Source organism: Hippoglossus hippoglossus, chromosome 24, assembly GCF_009819705.1.
Source record: "Hippoglossus hippoglossus isolate fHipHip1 chromosome 24, fHipHip1.pri, whole genome shotgun sequence".
NCBI lineage: Eukaryota > Metazoa > Chordata > Actinopteri > Pleuronectiformes > Pleuronectidae > Hippoglossus > Hippoglossus hippoglossus.
Window position 1 is genome coordinate 3,861,009 of NC_047174.1, and position 17,653 is coordinate 3,878,661.

Consider the following 17,653-nt stretch of genomic DNA (forward strand, 5'->3'; position numbering starts at 1 on the left):
CTGCAAACGAACTGAACCATGGTTCAGTTTGATCCAGACTGAAACCAGCTCTTTCGGTCGGACTGATATTTGGTGAATCGGTCCAGAAACTGGTCCGAGGCTCCTTCGACACCGGTCAGTTTGATTTGGACGACACTGAAAAGTCTGTAGGTCCAGAACAAACAAAGTAGGTTGTGTAAAAGCGCCCTTAAAAAATAAAACCCCTGAAAAACAAAACCCACTGTAGCTTATTTTTTAATCCTATAACCGTGAATACGTGAAATAAAGTTCCGTGCGTCATGTCTTTGACTAACCTAGTACAGTACGCTCAAGATCAGGATTGTGCTCGACTACAATGACTCACTGAGAGTCAGGCCCTCGGTGCAGAGGTAGGCAGATGCTCTGTCTGAGCGGTGAAGACAGTCTGCGGATATGTCGACTGGTTAAACTTAATGAAGGAGCTCAGCAAACACTGAGGGATAGTTCAGCCCCGGGGTGCTGTGATAAGTATTGCTCAAAGGCTGTGGATCAGATAAATTAATTGAGGCATGCCTGAACAAGTGGTGGTTAACAAACACACGCCTGACTTCCCCCCCCCCGTCGATACAAGGCCCCACAATTAAACAGCATAGTCTTTGCAGTACTGGATCATGGCTTAAAGGAATACTCCACTGTTTTGTTATTTTTGCATTAGCGATAAGAACAATGTTGACAAAGCTGATGCTGTAAATTCTAAATGTTAGATTCTAACTTTCAGGTCGGGTTGAGATGTTTGAGCATGAGCGAGACTCCGTTGCAAAAAAACTAGCTCGATAAAAAGTGTCAGCTGACTGGAGGTAACCAGGAGCACGTGGCTGGTGAGTGGCTCGATGCCAAGTTCACATCGTATAGGGTGGATGGTGGAAGAGGAAATTTCCATGTTGATCCTCTTGTGAGTTCACGAAATCAAGATCGTTGTAAGATTCCACTAACACGGCGGTGAAAGAGCGCAGAGTGGAGATTAGTAAACTGTGAGATAACAATGATATAAAAATGTATACATTTATTTAATTTCATCAGAATAAATGTGATTTGAGGTGTATTCAAGGTACTTGACGTCATGTTTCCCTGACGTAACGATGATTTCAAAAGTCAGAAAAATTGTATTTACGATAACTGATGTGACGCGAGAGTTCCCAGTGATTGTGTTTTGCAGGAATGGTCCGAGTCAAGTTTCGAGGAATGATAATATTCTTCTCACAGCCAGCAACAGATTTTTAAAGGTAACATTCAAGATCCTTAATTAGATCAGTGGAGAATTCCTCTAATCAAGGGGCAAGCAAATGAAATCAGTGATATCCAGCCATTTTTTAACAGATGGCACAGTAAATAAAATAATTAACATACATTAAAAAAAAAAGAACGAAAAAAACGTGAAAAACAAAGTGCCAGAGACGACCAGCTATGGCAAATTTCTTTTGAGGGAAATGATTAAGACCACATAAAATTTGAAAAGGTTAAACGGGACAAAACTTAAAGAAACCTGCCGGCATCACGACAAGGGGCCCACCCTCCATCGCGTACCACTTAGCAAAAAGGCAACAGAGGATAAAGAGCCATAAGGGGGAAGAATGGATGTGCTGGGCCAGTGTTTCATTTAATTTGGAATAATTGTTTTGAAAGAAGGTTTTGTAAATACTAGTTACACGTTAGTTGAGATCTTGTACTTGGGAGACATGTTATTATGGAACCAGATGAAGCTAAAAATGACGCCCATGGTTTTGGGTATACGCTCGTCGTAGGCGAACGTCATGGCCTCGTGCAGCGGGACTTTGACCACCTCGATAAGCTCGCCCTCCCGTGGCTCACCTCCGCCCGCGCCCACGCAGTTGTCATCGGACACCTCGGCGTAAAACAGGGTCTGCTTGGCGCCCGTTACACCGACGCCTGACCTGAAAAACACACAGGAGGAAAAATGGTTGGTTTCTATATATATATCCAGTATTTTAAAGATAACATAGGGCTGGGTATTGTTTGAACTTCCTAAAATGACAGAAACCATCACCAGAAAGATATATTTAACTAGAAGTTGGACTTTTTAAGTTTGTCCCACCTGCTAACATGGAGGAGGCAGGGTTTACGACCTATAGTGATCAATACACAGCTGTGGACAATCGATTTGGACGTTATATACACAGTCTATGGGCTGGACAGATATATCTCTCACATTTGACATGTAGCGGGACATGATCAAACTACTCAGTTGAAGATAGAGAGCTTGAGAAGAGCTGATGGACGTATTCTGTCATTGTTTCTTTACCTTTTCACCAACAAGGCTTGAAGGAGTCGTGTATGAAAGCCGTCGCTCGCCATATTTGAATAACAACGTTCAACACACGCCAACACTTTCTCTGCCGTGGAAACCACAGAGTGTTTCTCTGCTGCCGAGACGCGTGACCTCGGTTTGCCTGCTATTAGCAGAGAGCATCCTCACGGCGTCTGCTTCTGTCGGAAACACCCCCATAGGGGTCGTGAGGGTGAAGATGATACCCACCTTCTTAACAGAAGCAGCCCACACATAACAGCAGCCATAGACGACACCAACAAAGCTGGCGGAGGCGTGCCAGTCAAATCAAAAGCAGAGTTATGAGAGGTGTCTGTCAGAGCTGCCCAGGTGCTGCTGTCTCATGTGGGACCTCTCGTCTCCCGACACTTTCAGCTGCCATTTCCCCGTCGGTTGTTAATCATGTCCCGACAAAGATTGATGGTTTCGCCGGGTGCTACTTTATCGGCTCGCTTACATAATGGCGGCACTTTGACGTTATCATTATATAGCTTCCTCCAAAATACTGTCAGCCACTGACTTGAGGGTATATATCTTTTGAAATATGATATATTATCCACCAAAGACTTTTGAAGACTCATTAGATGATTTGGCAGTGAAGCCAGAAAATGTGCAGTAAGACCTGCAATTCAACTTCTTGCATCACAAACTGGAGCCTTGTTTCCTTATTGGCTATTGTTGGACAATGGAGGAGCAGGAGTTGGGTGGTATCACGCTGGACACCTGGACATCTGGATCATACTGACAACATCTGGAATCCTTCCATCAGAAACAAAACAACAAACCTTTTACCTGCCACGCAGACTTGGGTGGAGACTAATTTTAAGACTTTAGAAAGAGGTTTTTAATGTTTCCTGGAATTGAACTTCACACCAGGAAACCAAAATAAAGAAACAAAGCTGCAAATGTTGGTTAATTCTCCCTGAAAATATCTCAGGAAACTGTAACATTACACAGGAATTATACCAAATGGGTTCATAAGAAATTAATTGTTACGGGATATGAAATCCAGAGAGACTAAAACTAAAGAAGATATTTAAAAAACAATGAAAAGCATTGTGCTAAAACATCTTTGTTTTGGGAATGGATACGATTTTTTTTTTTAAAGACCTCTATTTACTTCAGTTCAAAACGACCAGCTCACCTGTAAGAAGAAATCCTCTTCAGCTTAGCGGCAGGTATATCGTAGCCACACTCCTCCAGCACCTCTTGCCGGGCGATCTCCTCCAGCGAGAGGTCGGGTTTGTCCACCAGCCCGGCACACAGCTCGTAGGTGACCCCCGCTGAGGCCGGGGGCCACTGAGAGGAGCTCTCCCCCTCCGAGGCCGACTGGCCCTCCTGAGGCTCGGGGGCCGCGGCTTCGGCAGCGCCCTCCTCGGTTTTCTCAGCAGGCTGAGGCGGCTGCTTCTTGCTCCTTTCCCACTCACACATGTATACGGCTGGTGGTAGAAAAGAGGGGAATTGTTATAAGTGGGTGGAGGCAAGAAAAAATGTTGGCAAATATAACTTTTGTTTCATCCATTTTGCCACAAACTGTCAAAAACACTGCATTTATAATAATTTAAGGACATCCTTAAATCTAGAAAGTCAGAATACTGAAAAATATATATAATACTGACAGATACTATTCAATTTACAGAATTACCACAATGTAGTGTGCAGTTTCCTCCTTTGGGATTTGGCTATTGTACTTTTATCATAATGCTTAGTGCAGAAAATCAGCTGATTAATAAATCAATTAGTGAGAAAGTTTTGAAAATGAATGAAAAATCAAATGAAAAATTAGATCAATCAACACAATCTTGCAACAGATGTAAATAAAAATTAAGAAATTGTCTCTAATCAAGTTTTTAGAAATGTACAGAAAGTAAGACATGAACTTTTGCCTTCGAAACTGACGTCTAACATAATAAAAGAACAAACGTTAAACATAAATCGTACAATGTCCATATTTCACAGTTTTCTGTCCCCATGTACATTTGTTTTCTGGTATCAATAAACACACGAATACATTGTACACTCCCTGTTGAAAAACTCAATGCCATTCTTGGCTGGAGACAAACTGATTTCTTTCAGATAAAAGACATTTTCCTCCCAACAGCAATGAGAGAGGAGAGGAAAAAAATATATATCAGTGCCCAGACTTCCTTGAATTTAGCACAGTGCGCTGTGGAACAGTCCCTGGTGACTCCTGACAAAGGAGGTTAGGCTGCTTTGTAACGGGGCTTCTTGCAGTCTATTTATGAGTCTGCATTGTTACTCAGGGCCCAGTTGAATAAACACGGATTGTAATGCACTGCTTTTTTAGCGAAAGTGCCCACAGGATATACAACAATCTAGATCTGCGTTGGTGACAAGAAGAAAGTGAATACGCTGTACTGAACAGGGCTCTTAGGGTGGGGCGGAGGCTTACCTGGACGGAACTGCTTGACAAGGACAAAACAATGAGAGGTGGTGTTGAAGATCAGCACTGATACACTGAGGAAAAGAGGAAAAAGTTAGATTAACATCATGGTCCAACAACTTTCTCCCTGGAAAAAACGGCAGCAACAATCCACCTTAAACAATATAATAAGGATGTACTTTCATCCAATCCGAATATCAGCTCCTACTTACTTTCATTGGGAAAATGTTATTGGACAGTGACTCAAAACGGGCAGTTATGATCTAAAAATATACGCACACATGGATCTGTTTATACAACACAGCCAAGTTCACATTTGCATGGTCATAAAAGTTTGGGCTGGAACACACAGATTCCCTTTGGATGAAACTTTCATCACACAGACCTTCATGGACACATAGACGCAGAAAAACACAATCCTGGCTTAAACTGGGTCTTAAAATATGACCTAAAATAAACCGTGAGGCTAAATTCCAACTAAAAAGGAAAGAAACTATCGACCCCGGCAGTGAGTCGCGCACGTTATGACATAAACTCCTGTTGTTTTTAATGCCCACTCATACACTGGCAGTAGCATGGACACTATTGGTACTTCACAGCAATGCTCAAGGAAAGAAACGATTGCAAAAACTCTGCTTAAAACTCAAACTCATTTAATAGAAACTCTAGACGAGTCTTCTTGACTCTATCTTCAGTAAATCATCCGGAGTAATCATGCATTAAAACACGTGATCATTAATCGAATTCAAATAAAAAGTGAAGCTTGAATGACCAAGCAATTAACTGATAAGCATCCTCATTGGCAGCCAGTGAATTGTGTGCTTGCTCTCTCTCTCTCTTTGTGTGTGTGTGTGTGTATGTATGTGTGTGACTGTCGCTGCCAGTGGAGACTTGAGACCCGGGGTCTGCGCTGGGAAAGCGGATGTGTCTGAGGCGGCAGGAAGCCCTGCCCTGTCTTTCCCATGGTGAAATCGCCACTGGGTTCTAGCTGCAGCGCCAAGGATACTGATTTAATATCTATTTGCAATACATACAGTTTATTTAAAGTGAAAGTCCACGGCGTGCCTTTCAACAGTATGAAATAATTACAGTATTACAGTGATTACTTGTCATTGTCTGGCAGCTGCTGTCCAGTTGCAGTAAGAGCCTGTTCAACAACTTCCTAGTTTACTCATTCAACATGTTTCCTTTGTCGTTTAACTTTGAGTGAATTAGAGTGATTTAAATTGTCTGCTTGCAACAAGAGAGGAATGAGTCTGTTTCGCCTAAGATGCTCATCTAAAAGTTTAAAGTTTGCTCATCTATCGGTGTCTGAAACCCAATTCTTCTTGGTGGAATCAGGTGTGGAGGTGGGTGTACAACATGATGAACACCTTCAAGGAGAGAACGTGCACCTTCATCCTCCTTTGTACATTTGCAAGAGGCAAAAGAGTTTCTATTGAGAGGCCGTGGAGGCATCACAGACTGGCCTTTCAGAATAAGAGTCAACAACTGAGCCTTCAAGGTCCCACATCTAGAGCCAGTAACAGAAACACTATTTAAAAAAGGTGCTTATCTGCTGCTGAATGTTTTTTTGTCTTGCCAGGTTGTGGTGATGATCATTTTGCTGAGAACAAGACGTTGTGTAATACGCCCCCTGAGGAGCACTACTTCATCTGGGGCAGACTGGAAGCAGCAGTGACTCGCTATCGGGAAGTGAACAGACGGACGAGTTGGGGCGTCAGAAGGTGTCGAACAGAAACAGCATCGTCACAAGTATAGATAAAGTAATGTGGTAAATTTAGCCTAAAAGTGGACCACACACGCCCGAGGCATGAGAGCTGTCCCCGGAGGCAGATCTCGGTCCTGCGGTGCTGTTCCGCACCATTACTGCTGTTCTACAGCTTCCTGCTGAAAGAGAATCTAATGGCTAAACCAAGAAGCAGGCGAAACACACGCTCAGGACTTTTCATGCACTGTTAAGCTTTCTCTGCAGCACTTCTGGCTTGACAGCAAGAAAAAAAACTGGGTTATGGGCAGACATATGTGGAGGAGAGCTCAAGTGAGAACAGGTTCCCCGCCTGAAGACATTTACCGGAACTGTATCATCAGGCTTGTGATGTAAAAACTAGTTCAAATGTCGGAGATTTTCTGAAAACTCCTGTTGCCGATTGAGCATTTCAAGTAAATCGAAACTTATCCTAAAGTGTATTATCTGGCTGGATGAACGCTCAAATTACCGACATGGGAGTGAACGAAACATGAGCCGGATGACACCGAGACTTCAAACTGTGCAAATGACTTCACCGTAAAATGTCTTGCACTGGCAAAAAGCTAAACTCTCATTAGAAGTCACTTCCAGTAATAAACAAGCGTCACTATGCAAACACTCCCATAAACACATAGGTGTCGAAATACCAAAGCACTGGGACTTCAATCTACATGTGTGTGTTTTTGTTTCACATTCAGTGAAGACTCGTGACTGTGTCCCTCTCGATGGCTCGGCAGGTTCTTGGTGGCATTTTGCCTTGTTACCCATTCATGAGCAACACCTCAGGGTATAGCCAGTGTCCAGTATGAAGACTTCAACTAGCATCTCTGCTGTTTTGGCAGTTCTGTTTGTGCAAACCCAAGCGATTGAGGGACAGTATGGTGGTGTTGGCTCTGGTCCCAAAGGGATGTACATGTATCCAGGGTGAGGGTGAGATGTGGTGAGAGGTCGATGGCAAACACATCCTTCCATGGAAGAGCTGAACGTTGGGGTTAAAGAATGTCTGGGTCACCTTGTAATTTTATTAGTGGATTCACAGCCAGACACGTGGTGGGAAATTAAAGGATTGATGGATGGTGTCGAATTAAATCTTTACACCATCTGAATGTCCACTGGGACGTCAACGTTAATGTTCTTCTCCAAAACCTTCAAGGAAGCAGCTCACAGGTAACTGATCTTTGCAAAAACACGAGGATCAAGCCAAAGAATTGTTACCAAATTAAATATTTCTAACTAACTCTCACAACATCGCCACAGCCTCATGTGGTCTTGGCTCAAATCTGTCTTTCACATCTCTTGCTGGTTTATCTTTTTGTACGAAGCCTGCTGAGAAGGAACTGTTACGCACTCTTAACCAAAGAAGCAAAACAGACCTGCATCCATTCAATGCAGGCTAATGGGGAAATAACACATCGGCAGAAGTTCCACCTGAGGAACAGCGGGACGTTCCCATGGGCTGTATTCTTTTTACTGCCTTTGTCTCGGTGGTACCATTTTTCACAGGGACCTCTTCTTGGGGTCAAGGGGTTGAGGGAAGAGGGGTTAAATGACCTGAGACTTACCTCAGGGCATTACGGTACCCTGGGCATAACACAAAGTGTAGTAACCGAGCTTTTGACACAAACGTGTGAGGTTTCTCTTACAGTGTCCCCCCCTGTGAAGCTTGGACATTTATACACATTCCCAAAGAGAATAAGGGGGGAGTAAGAACCCCAAAAGACAAGGTCTGTTTGTGTTGACAGATGTGTAAAAACAACACGAGGAGAAGATGCCAATTACAGCTTCAGGTGAGAACTTGTTCCTACACAACATCGACGTATTGGTTGATCACGTAATTTACTATCTATGCCAAGGAAGCTATGTTTTCATTGGCATTTGTCTGCAGGATAAGTAAAAAACGAGTACTTGTACACGCAAGTATTCAAACAGACCTGTTTCCTATTCTGCATCCTTCTGACTTCCAAATCCACCATTGTTATATCAATCTACCGATACTATGTCTTCTAAAGGGCAGATGGGCGAACACAACTGTGATTATTCAGGAGACCAAGTACAACCCTTCACTGGGAGACATTTTTAGAGCTGTAGGCTTATTCCACATCCATCTGTCTGACATAGTCTGAGTATGCTGGTTGTATTTGTTAGCCCATTAAGAAAAATGTTTTACTGTGTGTGTGTGTGTGTGGACACAAAGAGTGAAGAGGTGCGTTGCTTCCATTCAACAGTAGTGAACAAAATGAGTTTTACCTGTCATGGGTTTGCATGAAGTCCCAGGTTTTCTTTGTGCCATTCTGTAGAAAAGAATAACACAACAATAAACAGCACGAACCAACACAATACAGAACATTGCAACCCTTTAACGACGTGTTTATTCAGTACTTCGGTGGCACTCGGTGTACGACAGCTTCTCCCTCCCTTTGATGCATGCGTTCTGAATGGCGGCATGTCAGATGTTCTGATTTATCTCCTGTGTAAACACAACATCTATTCCATAACTGATGCTTGCTTGGGCACGCGAAGGTAATATCACGAGCCGCACCTAACAGAAACATCTCCGGAAGCACTGCATCACATAACGTTCTTAACTTTGACAACTGCATAGTTCAGTAAGTACAAAACTACAGTACATTGCTTGTGTTGTGTTTAAAACTTGTCAAAAACATGAGGGGGAAAAACAACGTGTGTTGTTCTTCCATCAATTATAGAGATGATATCACTGTGGCTTACAGGGAAACCCATTAACTCACCATCCCTTTCAAACCAAAGAGTCCGACATTACTGGGCTTGTGTGAATTATAACTAATTTAATTAATTCCTAATATCTAATTGATGTTTATAGACCACCAAGGTGTATTGTGGTTGATTTCTGGGAATCTAACTCGTCCTCAGTAAGAAAAGGATGCACACTCCAAACTGTTATGGAACAATTTAGTTGCGGGGAGAGATTCCTGATGACAAATTGCCGAAACACGTCCTGCAATTATTCAGCTTACTCGACAGAAGTTGTAACTAAGTGTTTTTATGCCCTTTGGTCACATCATCGGTGCAAAAAAGCCAAGTACGCCTCCAGTAAGTTTCCAGAAGCACAATCACAATGGAACTGCCGATGCAGGTGTGAGCCCCAGTACAAAAGAGATCATGCAGGGATCTGACATATGAAGGCAGCGGCACACGCTCATCGAGTTGTAGAAAGTGTAAAAGGGACAATCGGGGAACCGCCCTGACAGTCAGGTTCCTTTCCATTCATAACAGGTGAGGGAGGAAAGGTACATACTGTTCAGGGAGCCAAACTCCCATTCAGGAAAATCTGAATCGCATGAAAGTCACAATCTAATTTCACTTTATACAAGTAGTTCTCATCCAATGATGTATACATGTCTGCAGCTGTGGCTCAGTCTGCATGAAAGACCAACAACAGACTTCAGCCCTATTGGTGACTGGTGATGTAGAGAACAAAACCAGTAAGACATCTCTCTCTCTCCCATCGTTTCCTCTCAATTAATCCAAAATAATACGCTGCTGCTCGTCTGAGCCACTGAAACAGAAAAGCATTTTACAGTATTCTTGTGACCTGTGGGCCTGGAGCTGAGACGCAGAGAACAAGGGAGTCAGAGACAAAATAAAAATCCCATTCAATATAATTTGACTTATAATCTTTTATCGTTCACATCAAATCGGCAAAGATGTACGAGTGAGAATGAATCATTAACTCAACACGTATCCCTCTGTGCACATTACATGCATTATAAATATGTTAAAGTTGGCCTATATTCTCTACGCCTGAGGAAATATGGCTTTGATTCAAATTTAGGCTTCGTCTCTTCTCCACCCACCAGATCTTTCAGACACGTACAGTGGATGACAGCTTTTACAACAAAAGGCTCGTTTCACCTACAATGGACGAGCCCCCTCGTGTGCGAGCGAAGCCTCCGCGGCTCCACGAACACCCAAGCAATGGGAGGAGGTGAAAGTGGCCGGCCAATTGCACCGATAGAATCAGACATAACAGAGCCGCTGTTGTAGCAACAGGCTCCATCGGGCCAAACATCGTGTACGTAGAGCTGCAATTGATGATGTTTGGATTTCCAACTGAAAGGAAAACACCCACGCGTGCAGTTTTAATTACATTCAGCAATTTGGCAGGAGTTTCCTTTTTCCTAAGAATTTCTGATGAGTGCAAATATTTTTTTCTTTTCAGTTTAATATTAATATTACAAAAAATAATATGTAGCCTAGTAATGTAGCTCTCTGACACAACCTGATCAAAAACTGAGGATTGCAAGCTGCAGAGGCACATGAGCTCAAACTTACATTTATAGTTTTCTTTATTAATTCATGTTTTTTTCTAATAAATTGACTATTATAAAAAGTCCCAGATCCCTGTTGTCTTTGGTTTTGTAAATAAGCAAATCCTCACATTTTAGGAGCTGTCCCACTAATGTTTTGTTTGATAAACGTCTTAAAAGAGTAATCGATTATAGAAATTGATGAATAAATCGCCAAATATCTTCAGCACTACACTTAACCTTCAAACTGTAGTACTCAAGGAAGGTCTGTTGACGTCCTTTCCTCTTGATGAACCCATAACCAGCTCCTTCCAACAACAAAGAGTTAAACAGCCTCCATATAAATCGGACTCACTCATGAGGTGGTATGATTGATAACACTTTTACAGACGTGTTAGTAGTATAATACAGTCACAAGTGCACTTCAGGAGAACGGCTGGGAAAAGCACTTCACACACTTTGTTTAATTGTATTTCATCTTCTAATGGAGACGGGGTTCATCTCTATCTGTTTCCTCCGGGCACAGAAAGAGAAAGAGAGACGCAGCTGAATGACGACGACTTTAAACCACGTCAACAAACAGTCCAGCGACTGGTGCACGACAGTTCACGACCACATGGCCTCAATGTGAAGCCAAGCTAGAATAATGCTGCGTTCATGCATCATTAACTTTCCTGTTGTGATGTAAAACGAGAGCATGAAGCCAAAGTTTGTGTAGGTTTCATGCTATGGAAATATGAGATCGTCTTTACAGGCTTCAAATGCTGCGTCAGGCTGAGACACTCTGAGAAGACTCCAGTGCAAACAATGGGCTGGAATCCAATTTTCTTGATTTCAAATAATGTATTTGGATTTTTGACATAAGCAATCTGAATGCATCTCCTCAAGTTGTGGGAAAATATAAGACGTTTTCATATTAAAAGTCCTACCAGGTATGAAACTCTTGTTAAAACACAAGAGAATGAAAAGGAAATTGAGCCATATTATTATTTGACATATTGATTTATATCATTGTAATTTAAATGCTTTTTGAGTATTTGAACTTTTGGTCAGAATAATACTGTGATGTTTGATTTATTGGCATTCCATTAATTCAATTTAATCTAACTTAATTAAAGGCTTTAGTTGCAGCCCTCAACACATAATGAAATATATACTGTATCAATAAGGAAATTTGATTTATAGATGATGCATTTTTATCCGAGTGATGACAAGCGATGTTGAGGACAGACGTGAAGCCTCGTCAGTTGTTTTCCTCTCGCTGCGAACCACCAGTGAAGCGTTGACATCGTCGAACCCCCTCGCTGGTGCAGCCGCGTCGTGAAAGATGCTCCGGCTGCGCCGCAAACCGTCGACCGGCCGAATCGCTCTGGCAAAATCCTGTCATGTCAACAAAGTGTGCGAGTCCTACAGCACATACAAGTCATTCCTCCGTGAGGCCACGCCAGCCGCGCCCCTCTCACTTTTCAACGATGAAAGAAGAACGAGTGCGGAGGCAGGCGTGTGTGTGTGTGTGTGTGTGTGTGTGTGTGTGTGTGTGTGTGTGTGTGTGTGTGTGTGTGTGTGTTTCTATGATAAATCACTTGTTACTGAGGCAGTGAAGAGTGCTTGTTGAATGTAGTGTGAGCCAAAGCTTTTTTTTCTCTGTCAATGAAGCTTTTACAGGTAAATTATGGGGTTTTTACTTTAGTAAAAGATCCTTTGTGTCGGCCCTCGTCACCAAAAGCTCTTGAATCCCATCATCTGTCTTTGTCGAGGTCTTTCATGGGGACGTCAACACTTCTTCATTCTTCTAAATGTTTTATTCTTCCAGTTTCGCATCCGTCACGTGTTAGAAACGCCAGAAACTTTTCCTGCTGTGCTCACATTGGCTTATTCAGACAATTCCCGGACATTTTTATGAGGGGCCTGGCAAAAAAATGTCCGGGGGCAACTAACTGGGAAAACGTCCGGACACCAGTGTGTGTGTCTGCAAGCAGCTTGTGGCAGAGGAAAGACAACCAGGGGGATTCCAGGGAGGAGAAACAAAATGAAGTGGAAATGTATAAAAAGCACCAACAATAACAGAGACCTGAAGTTAGTTTACAGTAATCATGTCATAAATATCACAAATAATTTGGCAAAGACGACAATTTCCTTCCTTTGAGGTAAAACCGCTCGGCATCACTGTGCCACACACACACACACACACTCTATAGTATCCTGTCATCACTCACAGATGGTGGGGTTCCCCTCATTACTCAGGCCACTTGCTGAGAGAAGGGGGGCGGGTTCAGCTTGAATGGCCCAGGGGAGATGGGGAATCATGGCCGACATGGATTACGACAGAGAGATTAGCCCATGGGGAGGGAGAGAGAGAGAGAGAGACAGAGAAAGAGAGACAGAGAGAGAGAAAGAGAGAGACAGAGAGAGAGAAAGAGAGAGAGATAGAGAGAGAGAAAGAGAGGAAGGGAAGCAGGAACAGGCTACACAGGACCTTGAAATTAATGTGGTCCCTCTGGCTTTGGGCTTCAGAAACGCTCCTGTGTGAATGGCCATTGTAGGGAGGGATGTATGGTCTTGATCTTTTAGGTGCTTTAAGTCTAATCATCCCACACCCACACACACACACCTCCTGTGCACACTACACTATAAAGCTGGCAGCTGCAGCAGGAAGAGAAAAAAAAAAAAATCAACTACCTCCTCAAATACAATAGCGCTCTTTGATTCTCAACATGCGCTCTCCAGTTTTTTTTGTTTTTTCGCTCTCTGGATTTAGCCACAGTCTCTGGCCTCAACAAAGACAGTATCATACCTGCATTCCAACTAATGATCGGCACGGTCTGGTCGTGACAATGGCAAAAGCAGGTTGCACCTGCAGGAACCGATCAGGCTGAATTACAGGATCTGCAGCATTAGAACGGTCTCGTTAGTGGGACCTATGGTGAAGTGCCAGAGCCAGTGTCAAGGACACACTCTTCAAGTTCACGCCCATGTGACTGTGTCCTCCGGCGAAATCCAGAGAAAGCGTGTACGCCTCAGATCAGATAAAGTCACTTTACATGTTACATGTCCCCACACTCACGGACGACTACGCAGCCGAACTGTCTGCAGCCTATTTCTGATTTAACCTTGTTTGAACACATCTGTCTGAAGCGCTCAAATAATTGAATAGTGATGATGGGTTGGTTAGTTCAAACATACATGATTCAGTTTGTCGCAACATGAAGTATGAGGGTTGGCAAAATGCTGAAATAGTGGATTTAGCTCTTGATTGATTTTTTATTATATTAAAATTGAGTATCTTTAGCTTGGGGCTGATTTGAAGATGAGTTAATTGACTAAATGATAAGCATATTAGTCTATTAACTCAATAATCATCGCAGTTGTAGTTGCAGTTCTCTTCGTTTTTAATTGTTAATGAGTTCTTAGTGAAACCAAAGACCGTGATGCTGTAACTAGGTAACTAACTAAATATTTAATAAAATTACTGAAATAATATATCATGAAAATAAGGATTATTTGCCAGTAGCTGGTAGAGAGAGCTCTGTTCTTTTTAATGTGTGTCAAAAAGCCCAAGTACTGATACACTGAAATATTTAAATTACTATTATCACTTAGCCTGGAAACCCGACCAATCAGCTCATGTTTAGTTTCCCACGTTAAGCATTGAGATAAAAGTTAACTTTCCTTTTGTGGCAATTTTCTTCAGACAAGGTGACTTCTTTGTTCTTCAGGGGGAAAAGTTCAAAACAAGAACTTCAATAACTCACATTTACAATTTGCTTTAAATCACTAAATTCAAACTGATTTTTATAAAACAAGAATCAGTTCCACTGAGAGTTAATAAAATGTCTCTGTGCCCTAAATCAAAGTTTGAAAACCATTATCTCTCCACCTACTGAACATCCTCGCTCTCGTACATATACGTGTCACTTCCATGATTCAGGGTCAAGCCGGTGAATAACTATTCATGAGAGAAAATGGGTTTCAATAATAGATCTCACTCTCATTGGAGGAGTGAGGGGGGGGGGGGGCACTGACAAGATATACACGATAAATAATTCCGAATGAATAATTCAAATCATTATAACGAATAAATGGGAGGCAATTATTCTGCTTTGAGTGTCAACCCGTGATTCAACGTGAGCACGAGGAAGCGGAGATGAGAGGGGTTTCCCGGAGTCAACGAGGGAAAATCACCTGCTTTGTAGAGCGAGGCGAGGGAGACGAGACAAAACACCAATAAAGACTAATGATGAGGAGAGCCTCTCACACATGGCATCTACTTATAGTGTGTGTGTGTCTGGTGTGGGTCTGTGTGGATTCCAGTTAGTGACCAGTGGCCGGGCTGCAGATGTACTCATGCACATAAGAAGGTTTAGGGGAAGAGATGCTCCCTCGGTGCCACTGAAAAGCTTTTGTGTGGAGAGTCCCTGAACCGACCCCTCCTGAGATGCACGGTAGAGAGGACGAGGATGAAAGGGACGGAGAGAGGGACGGAGAGAGGGAGTCCACCGTCATCTCTTTGTTGCCATTCTCCTGGCAAGATTACCCCACCCTCCACCTCACCCTCCACCTCACCCATCACAGGTGTTGGACTTGGTACTTGAGTTTTCAGGCAACACGACAAAAAAAGCTTTGAATCATAGTTTCTTTTATGTTCTCTCACTTCAAGAAATAAACACTGATTGGTCGACTTTGACTTCTTCAGTATCACCAGATCACGGCTGCATCTTTGCTATGTTTTTTGTTTTAAAGCACTGGTTTGAAACCATTACAATCTTCAGTCCACACTAGCGATTAAAAAGTGTGGACGACAGGTGTAATCAGTGAAGCCTTTTCAAATTAAAAACGTAGCCGTGTGGATGAAGCCTGAATAACAACGTATCATCTCCTAAGTACGATTTTCGAATGATTCTCTAATCCTGAGTTTCATCACAGCACTTCCTCTGTGCTGCTGTATTTTTGGTTCTCGCCAGCTCTATAAACCAGGAACAGAGAAAACTGCACAAATATTGTGAAAGCTAAAATTAAATCCATGCTGGACAGCTGCCTTTGTTTGGGTGAGCGAACATTTCTCACTTTGCTGGAGACCATCACAACACACGGGCATCCCACTCTGTTTCCTCCTTCGTCTAAAAACCCACTTCCAATGACAAATTCATACAAAATCAGACAAACTAACCAAGGTGACATCAACAGTTTTAGGAGTTATTGATACCTTTCTATTTCCAATATGCAAAATGTAAATCCTGCTAAACACTGATGCATTTGTCAGGAATTGTGTCGCCTTTAGAAAACAAACTCAGTTCAATCCTTTGTGACGTTTTTTGCGTGTGTTTTCTTAATTTGCAGTGTGTTGAGCTCTCTCTGCCACCGTGGATTTACCTCCGTGAATCAGACAAATGGTTTAAAAAGGCATTGAAGGAACGGTGGATCCAGAAAACGCTTAATTTCCTCGTGGATAATTATCTGCTGTCACTCCTTCAGCTCCTCACCACTCTCTAGACTCTGGGTCTAAATGATGCAGCGTTGGTACATATCGGCACGGAGACGTTCTGGCTTCATTTTCCGGACGGTGGGAGAAAGTGGAGATGCGCCCGTCTACAGTCCATGATTGGCCCAAACCAAACTTTGCAACTAGTGACCAAATAGTTATTCCATCAGATTGTCAACATAAGCAGATTTAAGAAGGACTATAAGACAAAATATATATACTTAAACTCTACTCTACTCATTCTCTCCTCACCACTATGTCGATGGAGGGGTGGTGAAGTGTTTGAAACACTTCTGGAGTCTCGGGGTAAACAGCGTCGCAGCCGAATCCAACACACTCGCTTGCGGACACTTGGACGACGCCACAGAAACAGCATGGCGGCGTCTCGTGTTCTTACTCTGTGGTTTTTGCACGTTTGAGGAATCGGTCCCCCAGTTACTTCCGTCGTATTGGATTCGACTGTAACGCTGTTTACCTCCGAGACTCCAGAAGTGTTTTGTGGACTCAAACACTTTCACCCCCCCTCCCCTCCATAGGCAAAGTGGTGAGGAGACAATGAGTGAACTTTCATTTTTGAGGTGAACCATCCCTTTAAGTAGCATAAATGTCCCCATGTTGTATCTTGTACTTTCATGATAATATGGTTTTTAGGGTTTACAGTTCTCCTTGTGATAAAATTAGCAAGTTAGCTTAATGCAAACCTGACCTGTGGAGACCTCTGACACACACACACACACACACACACACACACACACACACACAGCTCTAAACCACGTTACCCCCCCCACACCTCCTGACGCTAATGTGCAGCATGTGCTAACGTTTACGTGACGCTCCAGCCCATTAGCCTCTGCAGCAGTAGCCACCGTTAGCATGCTAGCTAGCCTGTAGCTGCCTGTTAGCCGAACCACTGGTTGTTTCGCGTCAAATGCAAATTAAAAACAAAACCCAGTCGAACCCTCGCGCGCGGAAACACCGCGAACCCAGCGGAGGTGGACTCGCCAGCGGCCGTTGCTGCGGACGTCAACGGGGGGGGGGGGGGGGGGGGGTGAGGTCGCAGTTGCCCCCATGTTATGCTAACGTGCTAGCCGCAGAATGAATGGAGGGGGAGGGTTGGACTAGCCTCCAGCGTCCGGCGGCTAACGCGCGGGGCAGCGGCGGCGGCGGCTCACCTGGTTGTAGTGCACCCGGAGCGGCTTCAGGTACTCGGACTCCGTGCACGGGCCCACTTCGACGCTGTTGATCTCCTCCATGGTTCTCGCTCGGGGCTCCGGGGAGGCGGTGGTGGTGGTGGTGGTGGCTCAGCGACGGTCACCGCACACTGACAGCGGAGGAATGTCTACGGGAGCCGGGAGAGGACACACAGGGGGGGGGGGGATGGGGATGGGGAGGGGGGGTGAGGAGCAGCGGTGGAGATGAAATCTGCAGAATA

General features: G+C 43.6%; 1 protein-coding gene across 1 annotated transcript; it reads right to left on the bottom strand.

The window, feature by feature from the left end:
* Nucleotides 1-1,053: 1,053 nt before the first annotated feature.
* On the bottom strand, nt 1,054-17,574 carry nudt14 (nudix (nucleoside diphosphate linked moiety X)-type motif 14). Its single transcript, XM_034579589.1, has 5 exons — nt 17,394-17,574; nt 8,704-8,747; nt 4,716-4,780; nt 3,447-3,741; nt 1,054-1,910 (listed from the first exon to the last, which is right to left on the bottom strand). The coding sequence occupies exons 1-5, from the start codon at nt 17,472-17,474 to the stop codon at nt 1,661-1,663; spliced, it is 735 nt and encodes a 244-aa protein (XP_034435480.1). The 5' UTR covers nt 17,475-17,574; the 3' UTR covers nt 1,054-1,660.
* Nucleotides 17,575-17,653: the final 79 nt, after the last annotated feature.

What these genes read in the sequence shown, in the direction of transcription:
- nudt14 (XM_034579589.1), bottom strand. Translation starts at nt 17,474, where the DNA reads ATGGAGGAGATCAACAGCGTCGAAGTGGGCCCGTGCACGGAGTCCGAG. An exon ending in TGTCAAGCAGTTCCGTCCAG is followed by an intron (nt 3,742 to 4,715) that starts GTAAGCCTCCGC and finishes TTCTACCACCAG; the next exon opens with CCGTATACATGTGTGAGTGG. An exon ending in AAGAGGATTTCTTCTTACAG is followed by an intron (nt 1,911 to 3,446) that starts GTGAGCTGGTCG and finishes TGTGTTTTTCAG; the next exon opens with GTCAGGCGTCGGTGTAACGG.